Source organism: Anastrepha obliqua, chromosome 1 (genome assembly GCF_027943255.1).
Source record: "Anastrepha obliqua isolate idAnaObli1 chromosome 1, idAnaObli1_1.0, whole genome shotgun sequence".
NCBI classification, from domain to species: domain Eukaryota; kingdom Metazoa; phylum Arthropoda; class Insecta; order Diptera; family Tephritidae; genus Anastrepha; species Anastrepha obliqua.
This window is the reverse complement of record NC_072892.1, coordinates 114,166,301-114,189,313: the sequence shown is the minus strand read 5'-3', so window position 1 is coordinate 114,189,313 and position 23,013 is coordinate 114,166,301. Positions and strand designations below refer to the sequence as shown.

The window sequence follows — 23,013 nt, the reverse complement described above, 5'->3', positions numbered from 1 at the left end:
AGGCGAGGATGTTAGCACTTGGCAAACCGTTTTTTGAAAACCTTGAAGAATGGGCTGGTATAGACGTAAACAACATTATAAGGTTTTTTAAACGACGCAGACTGGATATAGTTGTGCAGGAATAACCGTATAACTTGTTGGCAGCAAGGTGTGGCAACAAAATGGTGCGGAAGCACTAATTGGATTCTTGATGAATCACGACTTCAACCAACCAACCAACGAAAATCGCGAAGTTGTGCAGTTTCGCCAATATGAAGATATTATGCCATCTAAACAAAAAATGCATTATTTCATAGAAAATACGGATTCATCATAAACTTAATTGACTAAAAATAAATAGTTACTCCTTACTGTGATATCACAATGCATCGGCAACAGTCTAAGTGAGTTGATTTAAAGACCGATTGCCACTTATACCTACTTACCTTACTTTGATACGCTTTGCCCACGTAAGTTTGGATGCTTGACTCCCAAATCGCGATTAGTCTTACATTACTGAATACTTAACAAACTATCTGTACTTATTTAAGTTATTTATTATAATATTTAGAGGTTTGTTTTTAATATAAAGTACATACATTATATATGTTTTGTTCATATGGAAAACGCCTCTTGACGTCGGCGCTGGCATTCTCATGCTCTGGACATTTCATCCAAGCAAACATGTTCCGTTAAACCCAGTTTTCTTATAATGAAATGCGGCGTTGATGTGTAACTAAGGAGAAGCCACTCAGTTGGATCAGTTTGCATGTTACCCCGACCAACAAAACTTACGGTGTTGCGTGTAAAACTGAGAAAACTGTTAAGTCACTCATCAACGCCCAATTTGCCCAATGTACTTTGCTTGATAACTTACGTATTTTTAAAGCAACCTTACCTAGTAAGTACTGCCACAACCTATATTTCAAATGTATCGGACTAGGATTGTCAAAAAAAAATACTCTATGATGCCAAAAAAAAAGAAGCTCTATGATGTCCTTTAAGCGGCATGTCAGGTTGAATTCAATGTCATCCCGAGCGAGTTATTATTCATAAGCACACTCTTTTGGAAATTAATAGTTTTTTCCACAAATTTTACTATTCCTCCACTTTAACATAAAATTCCTAGAGTTAGCAACCCAGTGCCTTGCTAAAGGAGGCAATTTGTCAGAGGGGACGACAAAACTGCTTACTGAACAAACCTTTTATTATTGAATCATGGTAGGGGATCATCTTCAGCTATTTCTCCAATGCTCGAGAGTGCGTGTATTGTTATCACGTCAATGATTGCACATTGCACATTCTCGGATGGCCTCGACCACAGCTGAGTGATTCCATGTCAAGTAGCTGAAGTATTTTGGATAGAGTGAAAAATGTTATGTGTCTGGTCATACACTCGCTTTGGTATGTATAGCAGCTCTTCTAGGCGGTGGACAAATTTCATATTTCGATTTTCGTTGTACTCACCAAGACCTCCTTATAATAAAAATTAAATCATTTCCCTGGTATTTTTGTATGTCGAATCGCTCAATTTTTTAATGTTCCTCGTATCGCCCATTTTTATTTATTGAAAATTGTGAAAAATTATTATTTTTGTGCATTAAATAGCATTTTCCGCTTCTTTAGCCACTAAAAACGAAGTAATATGATTTTCGTTTGAATGGCTTTGTAAACCATTTATTGACTGCCTAAATATAACTGAAATCACTTTGCACCGTGCATGAACTTTTAGCTCGTAATATTAAAAATTGGGTCGATAAATCATATCACTGATAGATCCTTATCCATTATTTTCACCCAAAGCAGAACAAAGGATTATTAACAAAGAAAGGAAAAGACAAAGGAGAAACAAACAAAGGGATATTACGAGTGAACTAAAAGCCATGCCAATTGATTTCGGAAATTTTGAATACCTAAATATTATATATAAGTACACTTTTGGTAACAGTTGGAACTTTAGTAAGTTTTAGAAATCTGTTCTCTGTACCGAGTCCTGTTACTGCGCACCTAAACGGATAATGGCAAACTGGTTGCGTTTATCCCTACAATGGTATATATAATATAAAATCTAATTGAATGTAAATATAAATAAAAAATAATAATGTTTTATATTTTGTATTACGAAGTTCGTTCATGTTAATGTCATCCTACTTTACTTTGCCGTTTCTCGTGAAACTTTCTGTGGGACTTGCAAATAATTTATTTGCTTCTTCCATATCCTTCAATTTGGATACGCTTTAGTAAGTATGGAAATATATAATGCTTACAAATACATACATATGCACATGCAAGCACACCTATATAGATGCAATACGTATAAATTTGATATTAATATGCTGCCGTTTACAGCATCAATTGGAATACTTCTTTCCCGGCGGTAACCGTTTGCGAAATCTACAATGGCGAGAAAATATGGGATTTGAGTGAGCAATATTTCGGCACAAATCATGACCTTCAAATAGATGATTTTATAGGCGAGGTTGTCTTCTTCCGCGACACCTGCACTACATGCGATAAATGTGATCACATCAAGTGTCCGCATAATTTTACCGAACTCTTGACACGGGTGCGTATGAGCAACATTGCAGAATTAAATGGGTCCATTAATAGAATTTGTATCTTGTTTCGTCGGCAGTATCGTGGTAAATGCGCTGAATTGCTTCTGAATTGTAGATATACAAATCAACACTTTGACTGCTGTGATGAGTTTTTACCCATTCGCACGGAATATGGTATTTGTTTTGCATTCAATTCGAATCAGGCTCGGTAAGTGAGTTTCATGGCAATAATTCTACAAAAAAATTCCATTCAGGAGTAATAATTTTTTGCAACTAATTGGATCATTTTAATACGTATGTCATTTTCTCTGCAATAGTTGCTCGCTTGTTCGAGGTAGCTTAGCGTAGCAAGTAACGTAAAATCGAATGATATTTGAGGTCAGTCACAAGTCCATGCCTGGAGATAATCTTCTGATCCAACGCGGAAAGTATTGTACGAGTATGTGACGACATTCTGCTTAAACTGAAGGCCTTTCAGAGCATATTTGAGATTAAAAAATTGTTGAGAATACCTCCATTCCTCCTGCCATTTCTCTCGTTTTTACGAAATGTGGCCTGTTACGGCTTTAGCTCATGCACACTTCAAACATTGCATTATTTATGATTGGTTGAGTCCCCTGTGCATTTAAAAGTTTCTTCACAGGCAATATTCTTCAAATACACTCATCCAAAAATGCTATTATTTTTTACTGAAAATAAATTTTGACGATTTGTTAACGCTGCACAACGCTTACACAAAATTTGATGACACTTCTTTGATCAATTTTTTTCGATAACAGAAAATCGCCGAACACGCAAAACATTGTCTTATTTATACCTCTCACAAACTAAAAATGTTATATTGCTGAAACCTTGAACATATCTTCAAGACGAGTGTACCAACATAAAAAGAATAAACATTGATAGTCGAATGTATGTAACATACGAAATTTGAGAATTCGCCTTATTTTCTGACACACCTCATATGGTATTTTCGTATGTTTGTTGCGATTTCTCTAATCGGGTTGCTTTAAGGCTTGGTAGGTAATTGGCCTACTGCATCCCATACTGTTGTGGCTCCCAGCTGATCCTCCAAACAGGAATCCTGTTGCCTGGGTGGCTACAGCATTTCCTCTGCACAAGATTTTAAGTTGGCACATTTGTCCATTTTAAGGTTCCTGGGTGGCTACAGCATTTCCTCTGCACAAGATTTTAAGTTGGCACATTTGTCCATTTTAAGGTTCCTTTCCAGAGCCATATGAAATAATTATATTAGTTTGGGGGGGAAAAAATCATTATTTTTGCGTACAATTTCGATTATTTCTGTGGTTTTATCGACATTAATGACATTTTCTTTAACATCAAAAACGCCTGCACAGAATCGACGAAACCAAAATTGCACTTAATTGGTTGTTACATCATTCACATCATTTAGCAGCCTGGCTGGATTTTCGCCTTTATCAAGGAAAAACTGTAAAATGCACCGAATTTTCTTTTTATTGACTTCCATTCTTAACACCCTGTAACTCATAACTGAATGGAACAAACAAAAAACAGCAAAAGAGTTTTCATCTTAACAACGAACATAAACTTTAAATCGTTTGATCTATACTTTACGAGATATCGATCACTACAGCCATCTACCGAGAAAATTATGGATTTCTTTTTCCCCAAACTAATATATAGTGGGACAGCTTCAGCGGATTTTGTTGTCTTCTTTCCTAGAATCTATCGCTGAACTGGAGATTGAGCGACTCTAAAATTCGCGAACAATACGCGCATCTTGAGTGATACATATTTTTGCTAAAAAATAAATAAAAAAAGAGCCCTGATCTGGTATCGCTATGGACCAAAATGGTCCCTGCGTGGCCTCGGCCAGCCAGTATAACCTAACCTAACCTACCAGGAATTTTATTGTTCACGCCATTTCTATAGTTTATGACTGGAGCTCGGTCACTTCATTCTTTCTGTTGATCTCTCTACTATCAAATTAGGCCGAGTTGAGAATAGTTGTATAAATAATTTAAGCATTCTCTAAACGCCAGTTACGAGGTGGCCGTTCTTATACTTACATAAATTTCTACCAATTTTGAAATCAGCCGTCTCACTTTTCATAATAACATTTTTTTCTTGATGTATGTACATAATATATTTTTCAACGTAAAATTTATATTACTTTAATAGTGTCATAACCAAAGATATTAAAATGTCGGGGAAAACGACTTCAAAGTTTTCAATTTACGGAAAAGTAAAGCAATTTTTTGGATTATTACACTATTGAGGTAAATGGGCGATATGTATGTATGTATGTGTCTATATTCCTATGGACTTGTGTGTTTTCGACAGCAAAAGTTCTCAAATACGATTTGCCAGTAATCGCGAAACTGGCCCGGGCAATTTAAAATTCGACACTTCTGCCGATATTCAACTGCACATCCATTCCCCCATTGATATTCCGCTTCCCTTCCTAGAGGGTATGATCCGGGAAAATGTGTTGCTTGGTAGTACCAAAGAAATTATCATCAACGTCATGGAATTATATAATCACGAAAGTGTCTATCAGCTCTCGCTCGACCAACGTCGCTGCCGCTTCAGCCACGAACGCACGACTTGGGGTCATCATGTAGGTATCTACGACTTTTACAGCTACCCCACCTGCATTGTTGAGTGCGGTCTAGCAGCGCAGCTGCAACATTGTAATTGCAGCAGTCATTTCCTAGCGCCAGCAGTGAAATGTAAGCCTTTTGATATGAATGTGTAAGTTCCCGTTTGGTTAACAGTTCGCCTTACAGCTACCCGTCTATCGGTGCCCATATGCGATTATCGTGGCTTAAGCTGTCTCACTAGACACTACGAAGAGATACAGCTGGAACGCAAATCATGCGATTGTATGAGTTCATGTGAGGAGCCAGAATATAATATCATTTACAGTTCTCCAGATAGGTATGTGAAATTTATTGATATAAAAACTAAACTAAAAAACCATTGTCAAAAATCACTCTACCAACGTTTGTTGTTGGGGAAAACAGATCGAGTGACAGTGCTTTGTTGTTGTCGCGCCTTACATTTGTATATCACAGTATATTTTTTTTTATCCATATAAAAATTATATTTAACTGAATTCAGCGAAACGGAAAGGGATATGGAAGTGACAGAGGTGCAAGTGGCCTTCATTGAACTACCAAAGCAGCGTTATATTCGCCGTGTCACCAAGACGCTACTGGATTTACTGAGTAAGTGAGAAATTATCAGATATATTGAAATTATGTATGCTTTATGAATTTCCGCTTCTTTTCTAGTTTCAGTTGGTGGCATTGCTGGCCTCTTCTTTAATGCCTCTCTTGTGCGCCTCGTTGAAGTAATATTTTTACTCAAAGAACTAAAATGGAACGATGTAAGAAGTCTGCTTTTGGACACAGAAAAGTAAATCAGTTTGAAAGTGTTTTCAATACACATTATAAAACTTTGTTTTGAATGAAAGTGACCGTTAGTTACAAATTTTATAATAGTTAGTGTTAATAGCATGACTACTTAGGTCAAATAAGCGTGCATTATCTTCTTAAGATATTTTTAAGTAGTGTGGTGCAGTTCACCCTCCACGAGTTAGCGGAGCTCATAATAAAGGGTGATTTTTAAGAGCTATAGGAAAGTTTTTCAAAAAACATACGTAAAATTCAGAAAAATGCAAATCCATATAATTTAATGTTTAAAGATTATTTCATGCAAATATTGACCGCCACTGCGCTTCAAATGGTCCATACGCTTAGTCCAATTTTGGCATACTCTTTCCAATGTTTCGGCCGGTATCTCACATATAAATGCTTTAATGTTGTCTTCCAATGCGTTAGTTGAAGCAGGCTTGTCTGAATATACATGAGCTTTACATAGCCCCACAAAAAATAATCTAAAGGCGTTATATCGCACGATCTGGGTGGCCAATTGACAGGTCCCGAACGTGAAATAAAATGTTCACCGAACTCGCCTCTCAACCAGTGATGGTAAATGATTTTTTTAAAAATCCCTACACAGCCCAAAAAAATTCCCTACTTTTCCCTACGCTTACAACAAATTTTCCCTATACAATTCCCTACATTTTTTCTCCTGTGTTTACACTATAATGAGGCACTTGCGATGTCAAAATTGAATAATTTGCTGAAGTTTTGGACTTGGTGCTATTTTGACACTTTATAATAAAAACAAATTTTATTTCAAATATATATAAGTACACATATTTATTATATTATAAATACAAATGTAAAGAAAAATTCAGCAAGAAGACTAAAAATTAGACTTTTTCATTACATTCAGTTCTGTTTAAAGCAAGGCAGAGTTTTTATTTTTTCAAAATCCGGCATGGTTTCTTTTAAGAGTGGGATTAAATGGTTCACCACTTGCAGCGCGACATTATGCTCAGCGAAGAACATGCTAAGTCTTAATTCGAAATTTCTGGAACCATTTGGCTTACTCGATTTTTTCTTAAAAAACTCTGTTTATTTTAGGTGTCTTTTTTATTGCCTTCATATTTTTTTGGTGCATTTCTGATTCGGCGTGCTTCTGAAAATCAGACTTGCCGCAGTTCAAAACTTTGTCGCACTTTCATTTGAATGGATCGTTAGCCACAGCTTCCAACCAGCCACTAAAATTGTCGTCGTCAAGCCACTTGTTATTGAATTTTTGTTTCCGATACTTGCATTGTTTTTTCTGGTGTTCCTCCGAAGAGTCAGTCGAAGAGGGGGAGCTCATATATATGTATATATGCATTTTAAATATAAAAAAAAGCTTTAATTAAATTATTTGCAAACTTACTTCAAAAGTGAAAAGCACCAGAAAACTAACAATTTTCGCGCGAAGAAAAAATCGCGTTAGCGTTAACGAAGAAAAAACGGCAATGTTGCCGTATTAACGCTTTTAAAAGTATTCTGTCATAAAGAAAAAAAGTCTGGCATTAAACCTTACGGCGGATTTTTATTTTAAATGAACTTTTCTAATTTTTCCCGCTATTTCAAATTTTTTTCTGTCCTTCTTGAAAATTCCTTACATTTACAGAATTTAACAAAATCTGTACTTCTTTTCCCTACACCAAGATTTTTCGACAAAAATCCCTACTTGTAGGGAATTTTCCCTACATTTACCATCACTGCTCTCAACAAGTCCATTGTTACGCGTGCTGTGTTGCATGTGGCACCGTCTTGCTGGAACCACATGTCATGCAAGTCAACCTCTTGCGTTTTGGGCAAAAAAAAGTTGGATATCATTTCACGGTAGCGCTCACCATTCACAGTTACGTTACGATTCGCAGCATATTTGAAGAAGAGGTAGCTCTTGCAATTCTTCTGGCTGATCTTAACTCCAAAATCGACAATTCTGCTTATTTACGTACCCATTGATCCAAAAATGAGCTTCGTCGCTGAACACAATTTTTCGATAAAAAAGTGGATCTTCGGCCAACTTTCCAAGAGCCCATTCACCGCACCTAAATCCTTTCCCAAAATTTTCCTCGTTGTTGAGTAACAGAAGCCCAATTGCTGCAAACGGCGACGAATCGATAATTGATGGTCATCATTAACACTGGCCGATACAACTGCTATATTTTCTTCAGTTCGCACTCTACGAAAGCGTGTTGGTGGTTTGGTGTTCAACAATGTAAAATTGGTTCTAATTTTAGTCGCAATAGCTCGAACAGCAGCTTCAGTGGGTCGATTTAACTGACCGTAAAATGGGAGAAGCGCGCGATAAACTTTCTCAACAGAACACGCATTTTTATAATAAAATTCAATGATTTGTAAGCGTTGTTCGTTTGTAAGACGATTCATGGTTAAATTATAGACCAAACTGACGATGTTTGACAGTGAAACAAAACACGAAACGTGCGTCAGCTGTTTAAACCAACTGTTTAAAAAGATAATAGCTAAAAAATCACCCGTTATATGTACCTGCTCCCCCTAATAGTGAAGCTCAGAATTCACCGATTTCTTCTGGGTCAGATGTCACGAGTGCAAATCGACCAAGAGATGTTCTTTCAATTCCTCTTGTTGTTGTTTTAACAATATAAACAGTTCCCATAATTGCTTGCGAGATTCTGCTAGAGTGACAGTACTTAACTGGATATAATATCGGTTCGTTCCAGACACGATATAGATTCGACTGTCGTGGCAACATTCAATCCCTCTTTGTAGAATTAGCAGTCTTATAAATAATATCACGTGAATATCACCATCGGCTGCTATAATTTACGTTCTGGATAATATATCAGGTTAAGGTCCGGCTAACCAATAATTTGTCCTGTATATGAGGAAGCTTCGCACGATGTTCTTATTGTTGTTGTAGCTCGATATTAGCTATCACTTCAAATACTCGATTAAAGTCAGTCATATAAGAAATATTTTATAAGTGTACCACGGATATTTAAAGATAATTTTTAAAAATATTTTTTAATTCAGCTGTAAAGTCGTTAAGAGGGAAGTATTAGCTGGTTAGGTCGGGTAAAGAAAAGTAAACACAGTAGAAATTGGGCCACTGTTTCTTATTATATGGTCACCACAGCGCATATAGTTAATATTAATACATTTGTACGCTTGGATGCAGTTACTTGATCATTTGCATACTTATTCTCCTTCTACCAAAATAAATAATCGAAAAGCTAAATTTCATTAATCCCTTTAAAACACAATAGAATGGTAAAAATACGACTGAGAAAATTAAAACCAATAAATTTTCTTAGTGTTTAGTACCGATAAAATAATTACCACGTCGCCTTTAAAACAATCCATGTTTTGCTTTCGAGAATTAGAAGCAGTTAAGTATTTACAACCAAAACGCTTTTTATTTCAAAGATTTCATCCTAAGCACCACTTAATAAATAGTAACAAATTATTTATTGAAAATTTATACTTTTTTGAAATTCGTTAAGTTTTACACACATGGAATTCTATATATGTAAGTATATATTACACTGTCTTTTATTTTAAACATTTATTTAGAAATAATATTGCCCTATATCAACGAATGCACTCTTATGCTTACTCTTAAAACGAAGATGTAAAATTGTGCGTTCTGAATCTCAGCCTTGTGCTTTCCTCACTTAGCTCATATTCATCTTTTCTGTGTGGAGCATGGGTGTATACGACGCAGTGCTTTCTGTCCGTGGTAACGGGGAAACAAATTGTAGGAATGTCTCAATGTAGGACGGCAAGTACACGCAACTGGAGAAAATGATCAAGCTAAGTGTGAATAGGACGAAACTATCTGAAAATAGAAAAAGTTTATTGGTATTTCTTTATAGAGGCATTTTACATTTCTAATTACATTAAATTCTATTTGCTTTTATTGAAAGCCAACAAACAAATATATGAAGGTTAAATCAGTGCTAAAAACATTCATATGTATACTTCTGCTGCCGAAGTTATTTATTAGCGACCGATTCTTAATCACCCAACTATTGAAAATTCATGATTAGGTGTAACAAATTCCAGATATTTAAATACATGGTTTTGATATCACCAACCTTTTGACTACAACCATCGTTTATTGGGTTTTGGGACCCTGCTTTTACTGGTATCATACAAAAGGAGGGATTTATGTTTATGACATCTCTAAAAGCAGTTGAACATCGAGACACACACCGCCATTCGAGGCAGAAGTCTGATCTGCAAACTTCTTACGTATGCAAACATAGCTTTTTTATATTCACTGCTTATCACATTCGGCTACAATAATCTTCAAGTTCATCACCGAGTGATAGCAATATTTTCGGCTTATTCATTAAAATATATGTAACTTACTTATCAATTTCTTTTCCCATGGTTCAAACATATAAATGCATGTAACGAGTTCGTACTGCATATAAATCCTTAGCAGCAGATTTTTTAAGAACTTTAGCATTTTCCTCCAACGTTAATGTACTCCGAAATGTAGTAAAAATTTGAAGCGCTTTAACACAGTCTGTTTTTTTATTTGTGTTTTGCAACACTTGACTTTTGTATTATTATTTAACACACAGAACAAATGATTACGAATACTTTATAATGCATTATCACTTAAATTACGGCATTTATTTATTTTTGTTCATCTCAAACGAATATGACGTATAATTGAAGTGTGGTGAGTTTGTAATCATCAGCTGCATTGCCATAATCAGCAGCGGATTTTGTGATTATTACGATTATTGAGGAATTTTCGATGTGTGGTGGGTAAATTGTGGGTTATATGTGGTGGTAAATAATTTGTTAGTCCATATTTTGAAAGAAATTTTAAGAAAAATTTTACGAATGAGTAAATTTGTATTCACCAAAAACAAACTGTTAAATTTAGGAAATTCTGTGCATCAATTATCAAAAGTTGCATGGTTTATTACGTTAATTTATGGTATATGAGCGCATTAAGACACAATAGAAAATTTATTGCCAAAAAGTAAAAAGTTTTAATTTAAAACTATTACTGCTTACCAACTCTTACGGCAAGTTGAAAATATCGATTATTGTATTTACTACTTAGAACACTTTCCAAGCACGTGTAATCCTGTTAACCTGTTCCGTTATATAATCCTAATGACTACTTTTATTTTAGAAAATTATATTTCGAAACATTAGATATGTTTATTTTTTTTGAATAAATTTGCAATTTTAATTTTCAAAACCTCTACTCTAATTGGAAACTGTGATCTACTTAGCCTATATAAATTTTTATTGCATTCGTAGTCTAAAAATGAATAATTAAATAAATGTTTAAATCAAGTTTTAAAAAGGTTGAATAACCAAGGATGATAGAATACAAGATTGCGCTTTCCGAATTCGCTGTGATGTCAGGCTCCATGAATAAACAAACAGAAGGAAGGGAAATTACATGTTTGTGAGACGAAGAATAGGCGAAAGCAATAGAAACTACCAATCACAAGAAATTACACACACACAAAAACTTCTTGCCACGGCGCCATTCGCATAAAAATGCAATAAAATTGCATTTAGAGGCTTTTTATTGATTTGTGCTTTCACAATTTAACACGCGGCACTTCGTTTTCATTCGTTTATTTAATTTAAATATCACAAATCTCAATATCATCAAGCCATGCACTGAATTTTCCAAAACATGTAATTTCTCGTCCTTTTGTTTGCTTTGTATTAGACAGGAGCTTGACGTCAGACTTGTAAAAATGGCGAAAAATAAAGTGAATGATTTGGAAAAACGTCACCTTCAGTATTCAATTCGCCTTACTGAATAACGGCTTTTAACTTTTGAATAATTGAATCAAGGCGAATTCATATAACGTAGTGTTACCAGAATGGCTGATTTGGCTTTTCTTTCGCTTTGCAGGTTTTAATGTTAAAGTGAATTTTTTGTTTGTTTACAGTCTAATGGAAATTCGTTGAGATTGTGGAAAGAAATCAGCTGATTTTTACATTCAAACCTCTAAAAAGTAAACACATTAAGTTCCTGTCACTTTTGGCTACATATTTTTTTTACACCTGTTTTTTACTTTAGGTATTGAAAATAAAGTAAAAAATACCAAGGATTGTCTATGTGAAAAATTAAAGGAAAGTTCATTTATGTCGATCAGTGTTATTACATTTATTGATACTTTCATATTTTTGACTAGCTTTTCATTTTTTGAATTATTGGGCGACATCCCATTTTACACAATAAGCTTTAGACAAGCCTTTTCGTTTCGTTCGAGATTCACACCTTATTTTGTGATGCAAATGCTTCAAGACTGAACGAGGCAATAAAAAGAAGAGTTATCCAAAACCAGCAAAATAAACCAGAACATGATAACATGGTACACGTAAGGATTCCTCCCCAGAAAGATACAGGGGCAGGTGTCTGCGGGGCTGGGGAAAGATACTTGGAGGCACTAGGCAAGTACACAAATACTTATATATTTCACGCAAAATTCTACACAAGAGAAAGATGTGCTCACTTAAGCCTACATACGCAACTATAACAAAAAATCATATCTATCTATGTGTTAGAATAAGTAAGCTACTGGCCTTGATAAGTTGAGCACCCTAGGCCACAACAACCAGGTACGTACCCGTTGTGTCCCAGGGTTCATAGGAATTACTGGGCCGGTCTATCCATTTATAGGACTATAGGATTAGACCCATTTTGTGTCCCAGGAGAGGACAACTTCTTCTCTTTTATTCAGGAAATAGTAGAAAGACAAAGAAGATCAGACTGGGACAATCTTTTCGCAATCAAAATCAATGATGGGTAGCTTTAACGTCATCTGATTTAAAAATTTTATGGCATTAAAGTTTCTCAGAAAGATATACTTCTACTCAAATATGAACGAGACGTTATCAATAAAACGGTCCGCGGATGACATATGGCAAAAATAAATTTTTTGTTTTTTGGTAGGACTGTTATAAGCTTACATGGCAAATTTCAGCGTGATATGTCACATAGTTTGTTTTCTGTGCTTCTGTAAACAAGTCAAGCTCGAGTGTGTTCTTCGAATTTAACGATGGAAATTCAAGTTGAACAAAGAATTTGTTTGAAATTTTGTTATTCCAAGAAAATTTCGGCTTCAGACGCCTTAAAAATGTTGCAGACAACCTATGGGGACTCTGCTCTATCGCGTGCACGTGTTTTCCAGTGGTACAAATCGTTCAAAGAGGGCCGTACATCAACCCAAAAAACCACGCCAAAGTCGCTCAAAAATTAAGGTTATGCTGACTGTTTTTTTCGATTACGAAGGTGTGGTGCACTCGGAGTTCCTTCCGCAAGGCCGATCGGTTAACGCTGAATATTATTTAGACGTTTTAAAGCGTTTGCGCGAGAACATTCCTCTTAAAAGGAAGGAATTGTAGGACAACAAGTCATGGTTCTTGCATCACGATAATGCACCAGCTCACACATCACGTCTTGTTCGCGATTATTTGAACAAAAATAATGTTAATATCGTTCCGCAAGCACCGTATTCGCCTGATATGGCTCCATGTGACTTTTTCCTGTTTCCCAAGCTCAAGTTGCCGCTCCGTGGAAAACATTTTGAGTCAATTGAGTCATAAAAGAGAATTCGAAGAACACACTCGAGCTTGACTTGTTTACAGTAGCACAGAAAACAAACTATGTGACATATCACGCTGAAATTTGCCATGTAAGCTTATAACAGTCCTACCAAAAAACAAAAAATTTATTTTTGCCATATGTCATCCGCGGACCGTTTTATTGATAACGTGTCGTTCATATTTGAGCAGAAGATATATACGACTTGATGATGATGCCTACCGCATTCGGTACAATGACGAGTTAGACACACTTATCCGAGGTGCAAATGTTATCATAAAAGTTAAAGTGCAAAGAATTCGATGGTACGGTATGCACAACGATAGAACTGTAAAAAAGATCTTTGAAACAAATAAACCAGGCGACAGAAGAAGATATCGGTCTAGGAAAAGATGGAGAGATTACATAGAAGAAGTCATGTGAATTATAGGTGGCATATTTGATGTCAAGAGAAAAGATGAAGATCGAATGACGTGGAGGCGAATTGTAATAGAAACATTGGTTCACTCCGAACTGTGATGCTATGATGATGATGATGGCATTAAAGGAGAATAAATTTAAAATCATTACAGGAATTCTGACATTGGATTTTGAATTATCATCTTACTAACCAGGGAAAATGTTCCAATGGACCTTTCAAGTGATGTAGGCACAGAAGTGGGTACAGGCACCTGGGTAAACATAGTGGTGTGAATACCGATTCGGCAAGAGCGTTATTCATGGCAGATCCCCTGCTTGCCGCTTTTTCATTGCCTTGAATGCTCCCATGTCCCGGATACCAGATTAAGGTAACTTTATGATTTTCGCTCAAGGTGGTAAGGCTAGTATTGCTTTGTTCTACTACTTTAGAGGTTGTTGTAGCTGAACCCAGTGCCTGGATTGCAGCTTGGCTACCGAAAGAATACGATATTGCACTTAAAAGAGAAGTCTGCGATTAGGAGCCTACAAGCTTCCCCTATTGCCAGTACTTCCGCCTGAAAGACACTGCAAGCATTAGGGAGACGCACAGATCTTTCAATTTTAAGTCTATGAGAATATATGCCAGCTCCAACACCACAATCGCAACGAAACGTATGTATATAAAAATTTTTCTCAATTCCAATATTTGTTCTATAAAATAATTTGTCATTTCAAAAAACTTTATTGTTCACTTTTTACAAATAATTTATAAACGTAGTTAAAGGTCTAAGCATAAAACTAAAATCTTCTTCTTCTTAAATTAAAATTAAAGAGCTTAAAGAAAAGTTGACTTATATTAAACAAAACCTAATGAATATTCAAAATAAATAATGGCTAACTAAACCTATTAATTAATTGTAATATACTTTATTGCAGCCTAGTTGTGAAAAAAATACAAATCTAAGATCCTCTTAAAATATGGAAGCATTGAAAATAAGAATACAATTCAATTCAGTAATATGATAACAGTTCAGTTTCAGGTAATTAAAAAGATGCAGGAAAATAAAAAACAAGAAATACTAAAAGCCATTTTTAGATCATTTGTTAAAGTCTTTTAATATTTGCCTTTTTTTCTTTTTTTTAAATTATATTTTTATTATTATTATTTTTTATTTACACATTGCATTTCTGTTAGAATTATGTTTAATTATATTTACAATCAACTTATCTGTATTGTACAAGGATTTTATAATGTCCTTACTGCACCAAAAAAATAATATTTTTTTGTCTAAGTTATTTATTAAATTTGTATTTATTTAATCTATAATATCACACGCTGTAGGATTTTTCAAACTCAACATTATATTTATTAGTCGTAGTATATGCATTATTCTATTTATCTAATTTTATCTAGCTTCTACAATAATTTTTGTTCCTTAGCCAAACTTAACAATTTAATTTAATTAAACTACTTACTATTGCATATTGCTATCTCCACGTTAATCGTTCATTTTCATATCTAGCTAAATAGTTTAGATAAGTTCGAAAAAGTCGTTATTCATAAACAATTTATTAAGTAAAATTTCGTTCAATTACACCCGTATTTACTGTAAGCGGGTGTGCATGGCATGAGGAAGTGGCGATAATCATTTCGACACACACAACTGGTCCACTTCCCGTTTGCTCTTCCTTCTGATGAACCCATAGTCTAAATAAAAATCGAAGCTTCGGCGGATATAGATTCAATTGCTTGTACATATTTTTATTCCTTTGCTCTCTCGCAAAAAGGCGATTTATCTAACCCTAAAGTTTGCTAATTAATTCGGTAGATATTCTGAGATCATCGGCTCAATTGTTTACAGGCTGCTCAACTGCTATTACGATCGAATACTACACCACCACTGTGAGCACGTCCGAGTCTTCGTTGGCAGGTGGTGGCATTGATTTGCAATTGATTGATCTCTTTCCGAAATCCTTTCGTGGACTATCCAGCGAACCGACTGTGTTCTTCTTCATATCGGAATTGGGCGTCTTGTGTAACAAGATTTGCGAGTTGCGCTTTTGCACATGTGCATGATGGAGCTCGGTTTTGCTCGCCGCATTACCTCTACTACCCGTCGCACTCACCTCCAAGTCGCAGTCGAAATTCGATTCGCCACAATTGGCTGGGTAGAGTGGCTGCGAGCGGTGCAGTGCTGAGGTGGAAGCGGTTACTAGTGAGGAGACTGTGGCCAATTCTGGCGATGGATTAAGGCTAAGTTCTATGCCATTGGTTCGACCCAATGAACTGGTGGAACCTTTGAGCGGATTCGTGTAACGTCGCAGATTTTCTTCATTCTGTAAATTATTCGATTTCTCCTCTTCGTGGCGTAATGCATCCATAGAGGGTGTAAGATTGATGCCCGAAGTAGAGCGTGAATGAAGTCGTTGACGCCAAATGAGAGTTATGAATACTACACATCCGATAAGTACAATAAAGATGCCACAGAGAATGCCGATGAGTAGGCTGTTGTGGTTACCTTCGGCTACGAGTGCCGTTTCCACCTTTACTTCAAGTATGGATACTAGTGGTGCGAATTTCCCGTGGCGCAACTCGTTGCGACGTTGTAGGGTGTTGAGTTGACGTGAGGAAAGCAGCTCTCCAAGTAAGCCGACAACAGTGGGCAATCGAGGATCTGCTAACGTAGTCGATGACTGAAAAAGGATAAATGGATTTTGAAATGAACCGAGTATACACTAAATTCCATTACTTACCACAGTTACTTCTATGGTATCATTTGTGCCTGTCTTCAAGTCACAAATAATAATTAGCATAGCTTCATTGCTGTCGCGTTGAATTTTCACCAGTTTCGAGGCCAGTAAAAAACGTATAATCGCACAAAGCCCCTCCACAGATGAACCTTCACCAACTTGCTCCAGATCTAGTATAATAGTGAGGCGTGCACAGTTCTCATTCAGCACCGCTTGATTTGGCCAGCATTCAGGTTGGGCAGGCAGGCGCGGTGGTGCTACGCGACGCGATGGCTCTAGCGCACGACAGTCACCACGTACTGCACAAGGGGGCGAGAGACATGCCTCACTCACTGTCGGCACGCAAACCTCGTGTTGCTTGCACACACCAGATAGATTTGATGATTTCCTTGTCGCATCGACCTTAAAGCAATTCGGCAAACCACACCAGAGGTTCGTGCAGCGCGAAGTACCATTCTCACAGATACAAGCATTGCAGAATTCATCTGTGTTGCCAGAAAGCGCCAGCTCTAGCCACTCGCCATAGCTTTGATTCAATGCTTGATAAGGTGATAATGAATTCGTAGAGTTATGGCAGGCAGATTTCGGATCGGAAAGCACTGTAAGAGAGAAAGAAAACCAATTAGAAAACACTTGCTTAGTTATCCCCATTAATCTGACATACAAATCTCACAACGCAATCCATGTCGTCCTGGGGGACAAATGCACGTATAACCGCCAATCCCATCAATGCACGTCGCACCGCCCAAGCAAGGTTGTGGCGAACACTCGTTCACATTGATGCGACAATCCGGTCCAGAGAAGCCTTGTGCACACACACATCGAAACCAGCCGGTACCGGATTCACAAGTACCGCCATTGTGGCATGGCTGACCGCTGCATTGATCAATCGGCTCGTCGCAAAAGGCGCCAGTCCAGCCGGGCCCACAACGGCAATGCGATTGTATGCCTTTCTCCGTAGAACCAGACAGGCAGGTACCACCGTTTTTGCATTGACCGGCATAGCATTCGTTAGCACGTTCGGAGCAGCGCTTACCTGTGGAGAAAACATTAAAGTAACGAGGACGTTGAAATGGGAAGATGCGTTTCTATGGAATATGTTTAATATTTTATGTAATGAGTTGGTGCCACATAATTTAAGCTAAGTAATATTTGAAGTTTATCTAAGGTCTTCGAAGATTTTATTTTTCAGTTCTCTATTAAAGCTCTGTACGTATTAGAATGAGATCGAATATCTCAGTTATTTGGGTTAGCGTCTGTTTCATAGAAAGGCGAAGGAAAAAGAACTGTTCATACCCGCAGAGCTCTAGTGACTTTCCATGAAAAAATTAGGCATGATGAGTAATATAATTTAGTTCATGGAATGAATAGCGCCGTGTGAAGCAGTTCAAAATTGTCTTAACGGAAGTTAGAAGAATATATATTCACTGCGAAACTCATACGTATATGAGGCCTTATGTGGTACGAGCACTAAGGGAAAACCGGAACAGTATCAAGAGAGACCCGATAACTGAAGAAACCCAGAATTCGTGTTTTTTTTTCTCAACCGTCGTACTCTCCATACCTTTTTCCTTCCGACTGCCTTCCGATTGAACCAGTCTATAAATCAGGTGATCGGAATGACGTCTGTAGTTGTTTGGTCACATAAACGACGCAAATTAAACAGACTTTTCGACAGTCTTTGACAAGGTGGACCATTCAATACTTTTGTTTAAGTTGGAACACCATGAGATTAAAGGAAATCTCTTGAAGTTCATCGTTAGTTTCTGAAAATGTTGACAAGTACTAGTGAAAATTGATTACAATTGCGTCTAAAATCATAGTCAGCGCATGGCCTGGTATACCGCAAGGAACTAATTTCGACCATTGCTGTTTATGAGTTTTATAAACGGCTTATCTAACCTTTTTAAGTTTGCAAACTGTTTAATGTTTGCGGATGACATAAAACTCCTCTAAGAGGTACATAATTTAACAGATAGTCAAAACTTATAGTTGAATCTCGATGCCTTTCAAAATTGGTTCCCATCAAACCATTTATTTCTGACTCTCAAATGTTTTATTTCAACATTTACCATTTACAGGAAGCCAAATTTCTTTCCTGTTAACTACAAATTAAACAACAGCATCCCAAGTAGGAAGTGAGAAATGAAAGATTTTAGTTTTATATTTGATACTAAACTTTCATTCACCGGACATATTGATTGTATGATATCAAAAGCATTTGCAGGCTTGGTTTCATCAGAAGAAATTCTACTGACTGTAAAGACCCTCAAACTGTGAAATCTCTCTAGGTTGCCTTAACACGATCTCGCATTGCGTATTCAAGGAAAATCGAAAAGGTACAAACAATGTTCACAAAAATTTCAGCGTTGTTTAAATAGGCTGGCACGATTATTCCGCCCCTTATATCAGTCGACGTAAATTACTTGGCTGACAGTTATTACATGATAGGCGAATATATTTCTCAATAATCTTTGCCTATAATATCATTAATAGGAATATCGATTGCAAGAAGTTATTAAGCCAATTTCAAAGCCATATTTCTGCCAACATTTATTGTAACGTCATTAACTTCAAGTTAGATAGTGGCAGAGAAAGTGTTCAATACTCTCTTCCCCATTCCTTAATTGTTCATTCTATGCCAGTTCTAGATTCATAAAAATTTATTTGCTTAAGGTGCATATTGACTGCTGCTAGGCTGTTATTGCTTGTAGCCACCGTTGTACCGAGTTCCACTCAAACATTGGCCATCTAATGGTTATTTATTCAACAGAATCTGTAGCCCCTTTACCTCTTTCACCACCAGTTATGCAAATAATAATAATTGAATAAATTATTTCCGATTCGGTGTAAATTTACCTTGTTCGCAGGCAATTGAACAAATTCTTTAAATTATTTCTCAGGGCTATCCTAACTAACTTTTCGACACCATCACACATCGGTGGCTAGATGTGTGTAAATAAGTTAGCCAATGGCCCGCTCATTTGGGACCGTCGCCATTGGCATACACTTGTACGTACAGAATATTTGCGAGCAAAGCGTCAATCGATTGTACGAGTACACACAAATATACGAGTACATGTACGCATACGTTCGTTTACATACCCATACATACGAGTACATACATATGCATGTATATCAGTGCTACAAATCGGCGTACAAGAAACGAAATACAATTTATTACTTTACTGTCACATCCTGCCACCGCCGCTACTGCTTACGGCTGCTGAAGCTCAGGATGCAATCGTGCTGCATGGTGGCTGGTGTTGGAGTCTGCACTAACACCAAACGGCAGCGCTCGCTCATACTCCTACCAACAACAGCCTTACATAGCTAGGCAATACAAAGTTCCAAACACGAAACGGCAATTGGAAACGCGATCTTTGCGTTTCGTATTAATTCGCTTTCAAGTTTAACACAACCATACAAGACAGCGGATTTGTAAGCGAGCAAATACGCTCAGGAGTTAAGGAGAAGAAGAGCAGTGGCAGTGGCAGTGGCAGTAGAAAAAGTGGCTGAAGGCAAATGAACAGTGCGCTAAGGACAGACAAACAGACAAACAGATAGACAGACATGCAGGCTGAGAGACAAAACGATATGAGGTTAAACGGATCCGGCGGCGAATGATCCCACCATCAGATAAAAACACTTCACACACGATTAGGAAATTTTAATTAAAATATTTTGTATTTCAGTTTTTTTTTCTGATTTTTTGCCTTTTTTGCATTTCGCTTAGTGTTCGCATGGCGTGAATTTCAGGCGAAAATCAGACATCCATAGGTATATGTTTACTTGTATGTATAAATGTGCATAGAAATACATAAGTATACAAGTTGGCCGCTGAAGGTGCACATGCAAGTGGATGCAGTGGAGGGTCAGTAAGAAATATATAGAATATGTTTTTCAAAGCTTATTGCAGTGAACACAAATCAGTAAATAATAAAGAAATTTGTGTAGCTCTGCATAAAAGGAAAATGAATCTGTCAATCTTGAAAAATAGAATCTAGGTGACGCAAAATTATTCATCCAATTTTATTTTGGATTTTCAAGTTTCTGCCAGGTCGGGTAGTTTCTTTGTGTTTGGGATTTGTTTGAATCGGGGAAGTCGTGTGATTTGCCTTTTCCATCGGGACAACGCATTAATGGAAATAGGACTCCAACTCGTTTCAATTTGTTTGCTTGAAATCTTCGATGAAATCAGGAAAACACAACAACAAAAATCGGCACTGCATTATTCACCATCAAAATGCTAGCTCTCGCATAGCATTTCCAGCATTTCCAGCAACTGCAGCAATTGATTATTTGAAGGAGAAAAAGTTTGAATTATTAACTCATGACACGTATTTACCTGCTTTATTGCCTAAGTACTTCTCCCTGTTCTCATTTGTCCTAAATAAAAGGCGTGGTGAGTGCTTTCAACACCTCAATGGCGAGTAAATGTTTCTATAACTGGTTTCTTCGGTTATACAAGTATAACCGAATAATTTGTAAAACAATAAAGCGTGTTTTTTTTAATAAAATATTTATTTTTTCTATTTGATTCTGTAAACTTTTAGGCTTATAATAAATTATAATAAAAAAAATTGACAGCTATGGATTTGAGAGAAGACTCCTAACTCGGCTCGAATCGTATTGTTCTCCTAATCGTAATAACATGTAAAGGCATGTGGCTCCCTACTAACACGATGGTATACTTTAGTTAGACTGAATGTAGAGAAAACATGTAATGAATAATATCGTTCACCGAAAAAATTATCTGAAATGCATCCCTGGTGCATTTAGATTAAATGAAGCGGGTCGGTAGAGAGAAAAAACTTATTGTCATGCCAGCCTATTATTGCGACAAACTCAGTACACCTAGGGGAAGACTGATTACATCGTTCCAACGGTGACATTCAATAGGAATTTTGTCTTTCATTTCGGGAGGAATGTAGTAAGAGACTTTCACTAAACCACTCCGACACAGATGGTTTAAAAATGGATTGTGGTATTGTATTCTATATATTCTCATAGACCGAGAAGTGAATAATTTTTGCGACTTCCTAATACTTGCAGTGTCTTCCAAGCGGAAGTATTGGGAATAGGGGAAGCTTGTAGGCTCCTAATCGCAGACTTCTCTTTTAAGTGCAATATCGTATTCTTTCGGATAGCCAAGCTGAATTGAAGGCACTGGATTCGGCTGCAACAACCTCTAAACTGGTGTAACAAAGCAAAAATAGCCCCACCACCTTGAGGGAAAATCACAACGATCCCTTAATCTGGGTCCAGGGACATCGCTACATTGAAGGAAACGAAAAAGCGTACGAACTGGAAAACATGCAAGAGCGGGGTCGGGCATTGGTAACATTCCTGCAGAATCGGTTCAGCAGCTTTATAGCTCCCCGAATTCTGGGTTAACAAGTGAAAGTTTGAAGCCGCTAAAACTTTCGTTGATTTTTTATCATTTTTTCCCCATGACGATGTTCCCGTATAAAAAAAATTGTCATGCATTTATTTCATGAAAACAATAGTTCCTGCAAATTCACCCTTTTATGAGGTAAGCTTTGTTACGTGCACATGCGAAAATGCTAAATTATACATTTTTGTTCCATTTGAAAACAAATGAGCTGCTTATTCTCACAGGGCTGCTTAGAGTGCAGGTTATTTTTCTACATTGGAAATGAGCATTCGTTTTCAATGCTATCTGGCATAAATAGTTCATCTACTTATTAATATTTTTTTTTAATTTTAGAAGTTCTTATTTAGACTTAGTAAGATTACAAATTTTCTTAATTTCAACATTCGCTACCAAGTTAAAGCGATCCCATTCTTTAACAAAATCCTCAGTTTTCGGCAAATTTATTTTTCGAATGTCGGATGTTTCTTATCAGAAAAACTTAGCTCCCGTAAAAAATTTTTTGATTGATGGGAATCTCCTTTATGTGCACGATTGTTTGCCCGTTTGTATACTGTCTTCAATGTCTAGTTCACAAGTGTCAAATATGATTGACATACGACGCCATATGCAAAAATTATAACATCTTCCGATAGGGTAATACATTTTGCGTCACCTTATATTAGTGAAAAAACTCTATGGTTTGCAAAACTTTTTAGCATTGAAAATGCCGCATTCGATAATGATAAATCATAGCTATGAATTCAAAAATTTTGCTCTTAAATGAAATATTTTGTCGCTAATAGTACATGATTTCCATACTCACTGACAAATAGGTCCATTAAGTCAAATCACAGCTCTTTCTAATTAATAAAGCGTAAACGTGTTGGGCACTGCGCATGATATAATAAAATTTGCATAATCAATTTTAGAGCACTTTTGCAATATTCAATTAATAGAATGTGAAAA

General features: G+C 36.5%; 3 protein-coding genes across 3 annotated transcripts in view; 1 reads left to right on the top strand and 2 right to left on the bottom strand.

Moving 5' to 3' along the window:
- Positions 1–1,997: 1,997 nt before the first annotated feature.
- LOC129253174 (pickpocket protein 11) lies at positions 1,998–5,973 on the top strand. Its single transcript, XM_054891447.1, has 8 exons — positions 1,998–2,029; positions 2,106–2,219; positions 2,329–2,545; positions 2,615–2,745; positions 4,863–5,251; positions 5,309–5,459; positions 5,643–5,749; positions 5,816–5,973. The coding sequence occupies exons 1-8, from the start codon at positions 1,998–2,000 to the stop codon at positions 5,941–5,943; spliced, it is 1,269 nt and encodes a 422-aa protein (XP_054747422.1). The 3' UTR covers positions 5,944–5,973.
- A 3,344-nt stretch (positions 5,974–9,317) lies between these two features.
- On the bottom strand, positions 9,318–10,604 carry LOC129249848 (serine palmitoyltransferase small subunit B). Its single transcript, XM_054889518.1, has 2 exons — positions 10,298–10,604; positions 9,318–9,761 (listed from the first exon to the last, which is right to left on the bottom strand). The coding sequence occupies exons 1-2, from the start codon at positions 10,395–10,397 to the stop codon at positions 9,598–9,600; spliced, it is 264 nt and encodes an 87-aa protein (XP_054745493.1). The 5' UTR covers positions 10,398–10,604; the 3' UTR covers positions 9,318–9,597.
- A 4,651-nt stretch (positions 10,605–15,255) lies between these two features.
- The window catches only part of LOC129235709 (protein serrate), a 128,791-nt gene continuing 121,033 nt past the window's right edge, over positions 15,256–23,013 (bottom strand). The window contains exons 14-16 of the mRNA XM_054869703.1: positions 17,335–17,706; positions 16,674–17,269; positions 15,256–16,613 (exon numbers count right to left, since the gene is read on the bottom strand). Coding sequence (XP_054725678.1) covers positions 15,810–16,613; positions 16,674–17,269; positions 17,335–17,706 — 1,772 coding nt within the window. The 3' untranslated portion in view covers positions 15,256–15,809. The remainder of the gene's footprint in view (positions 16,614–16,673; positions 17,270–17,334; positions 17,707–23,013) is intronic.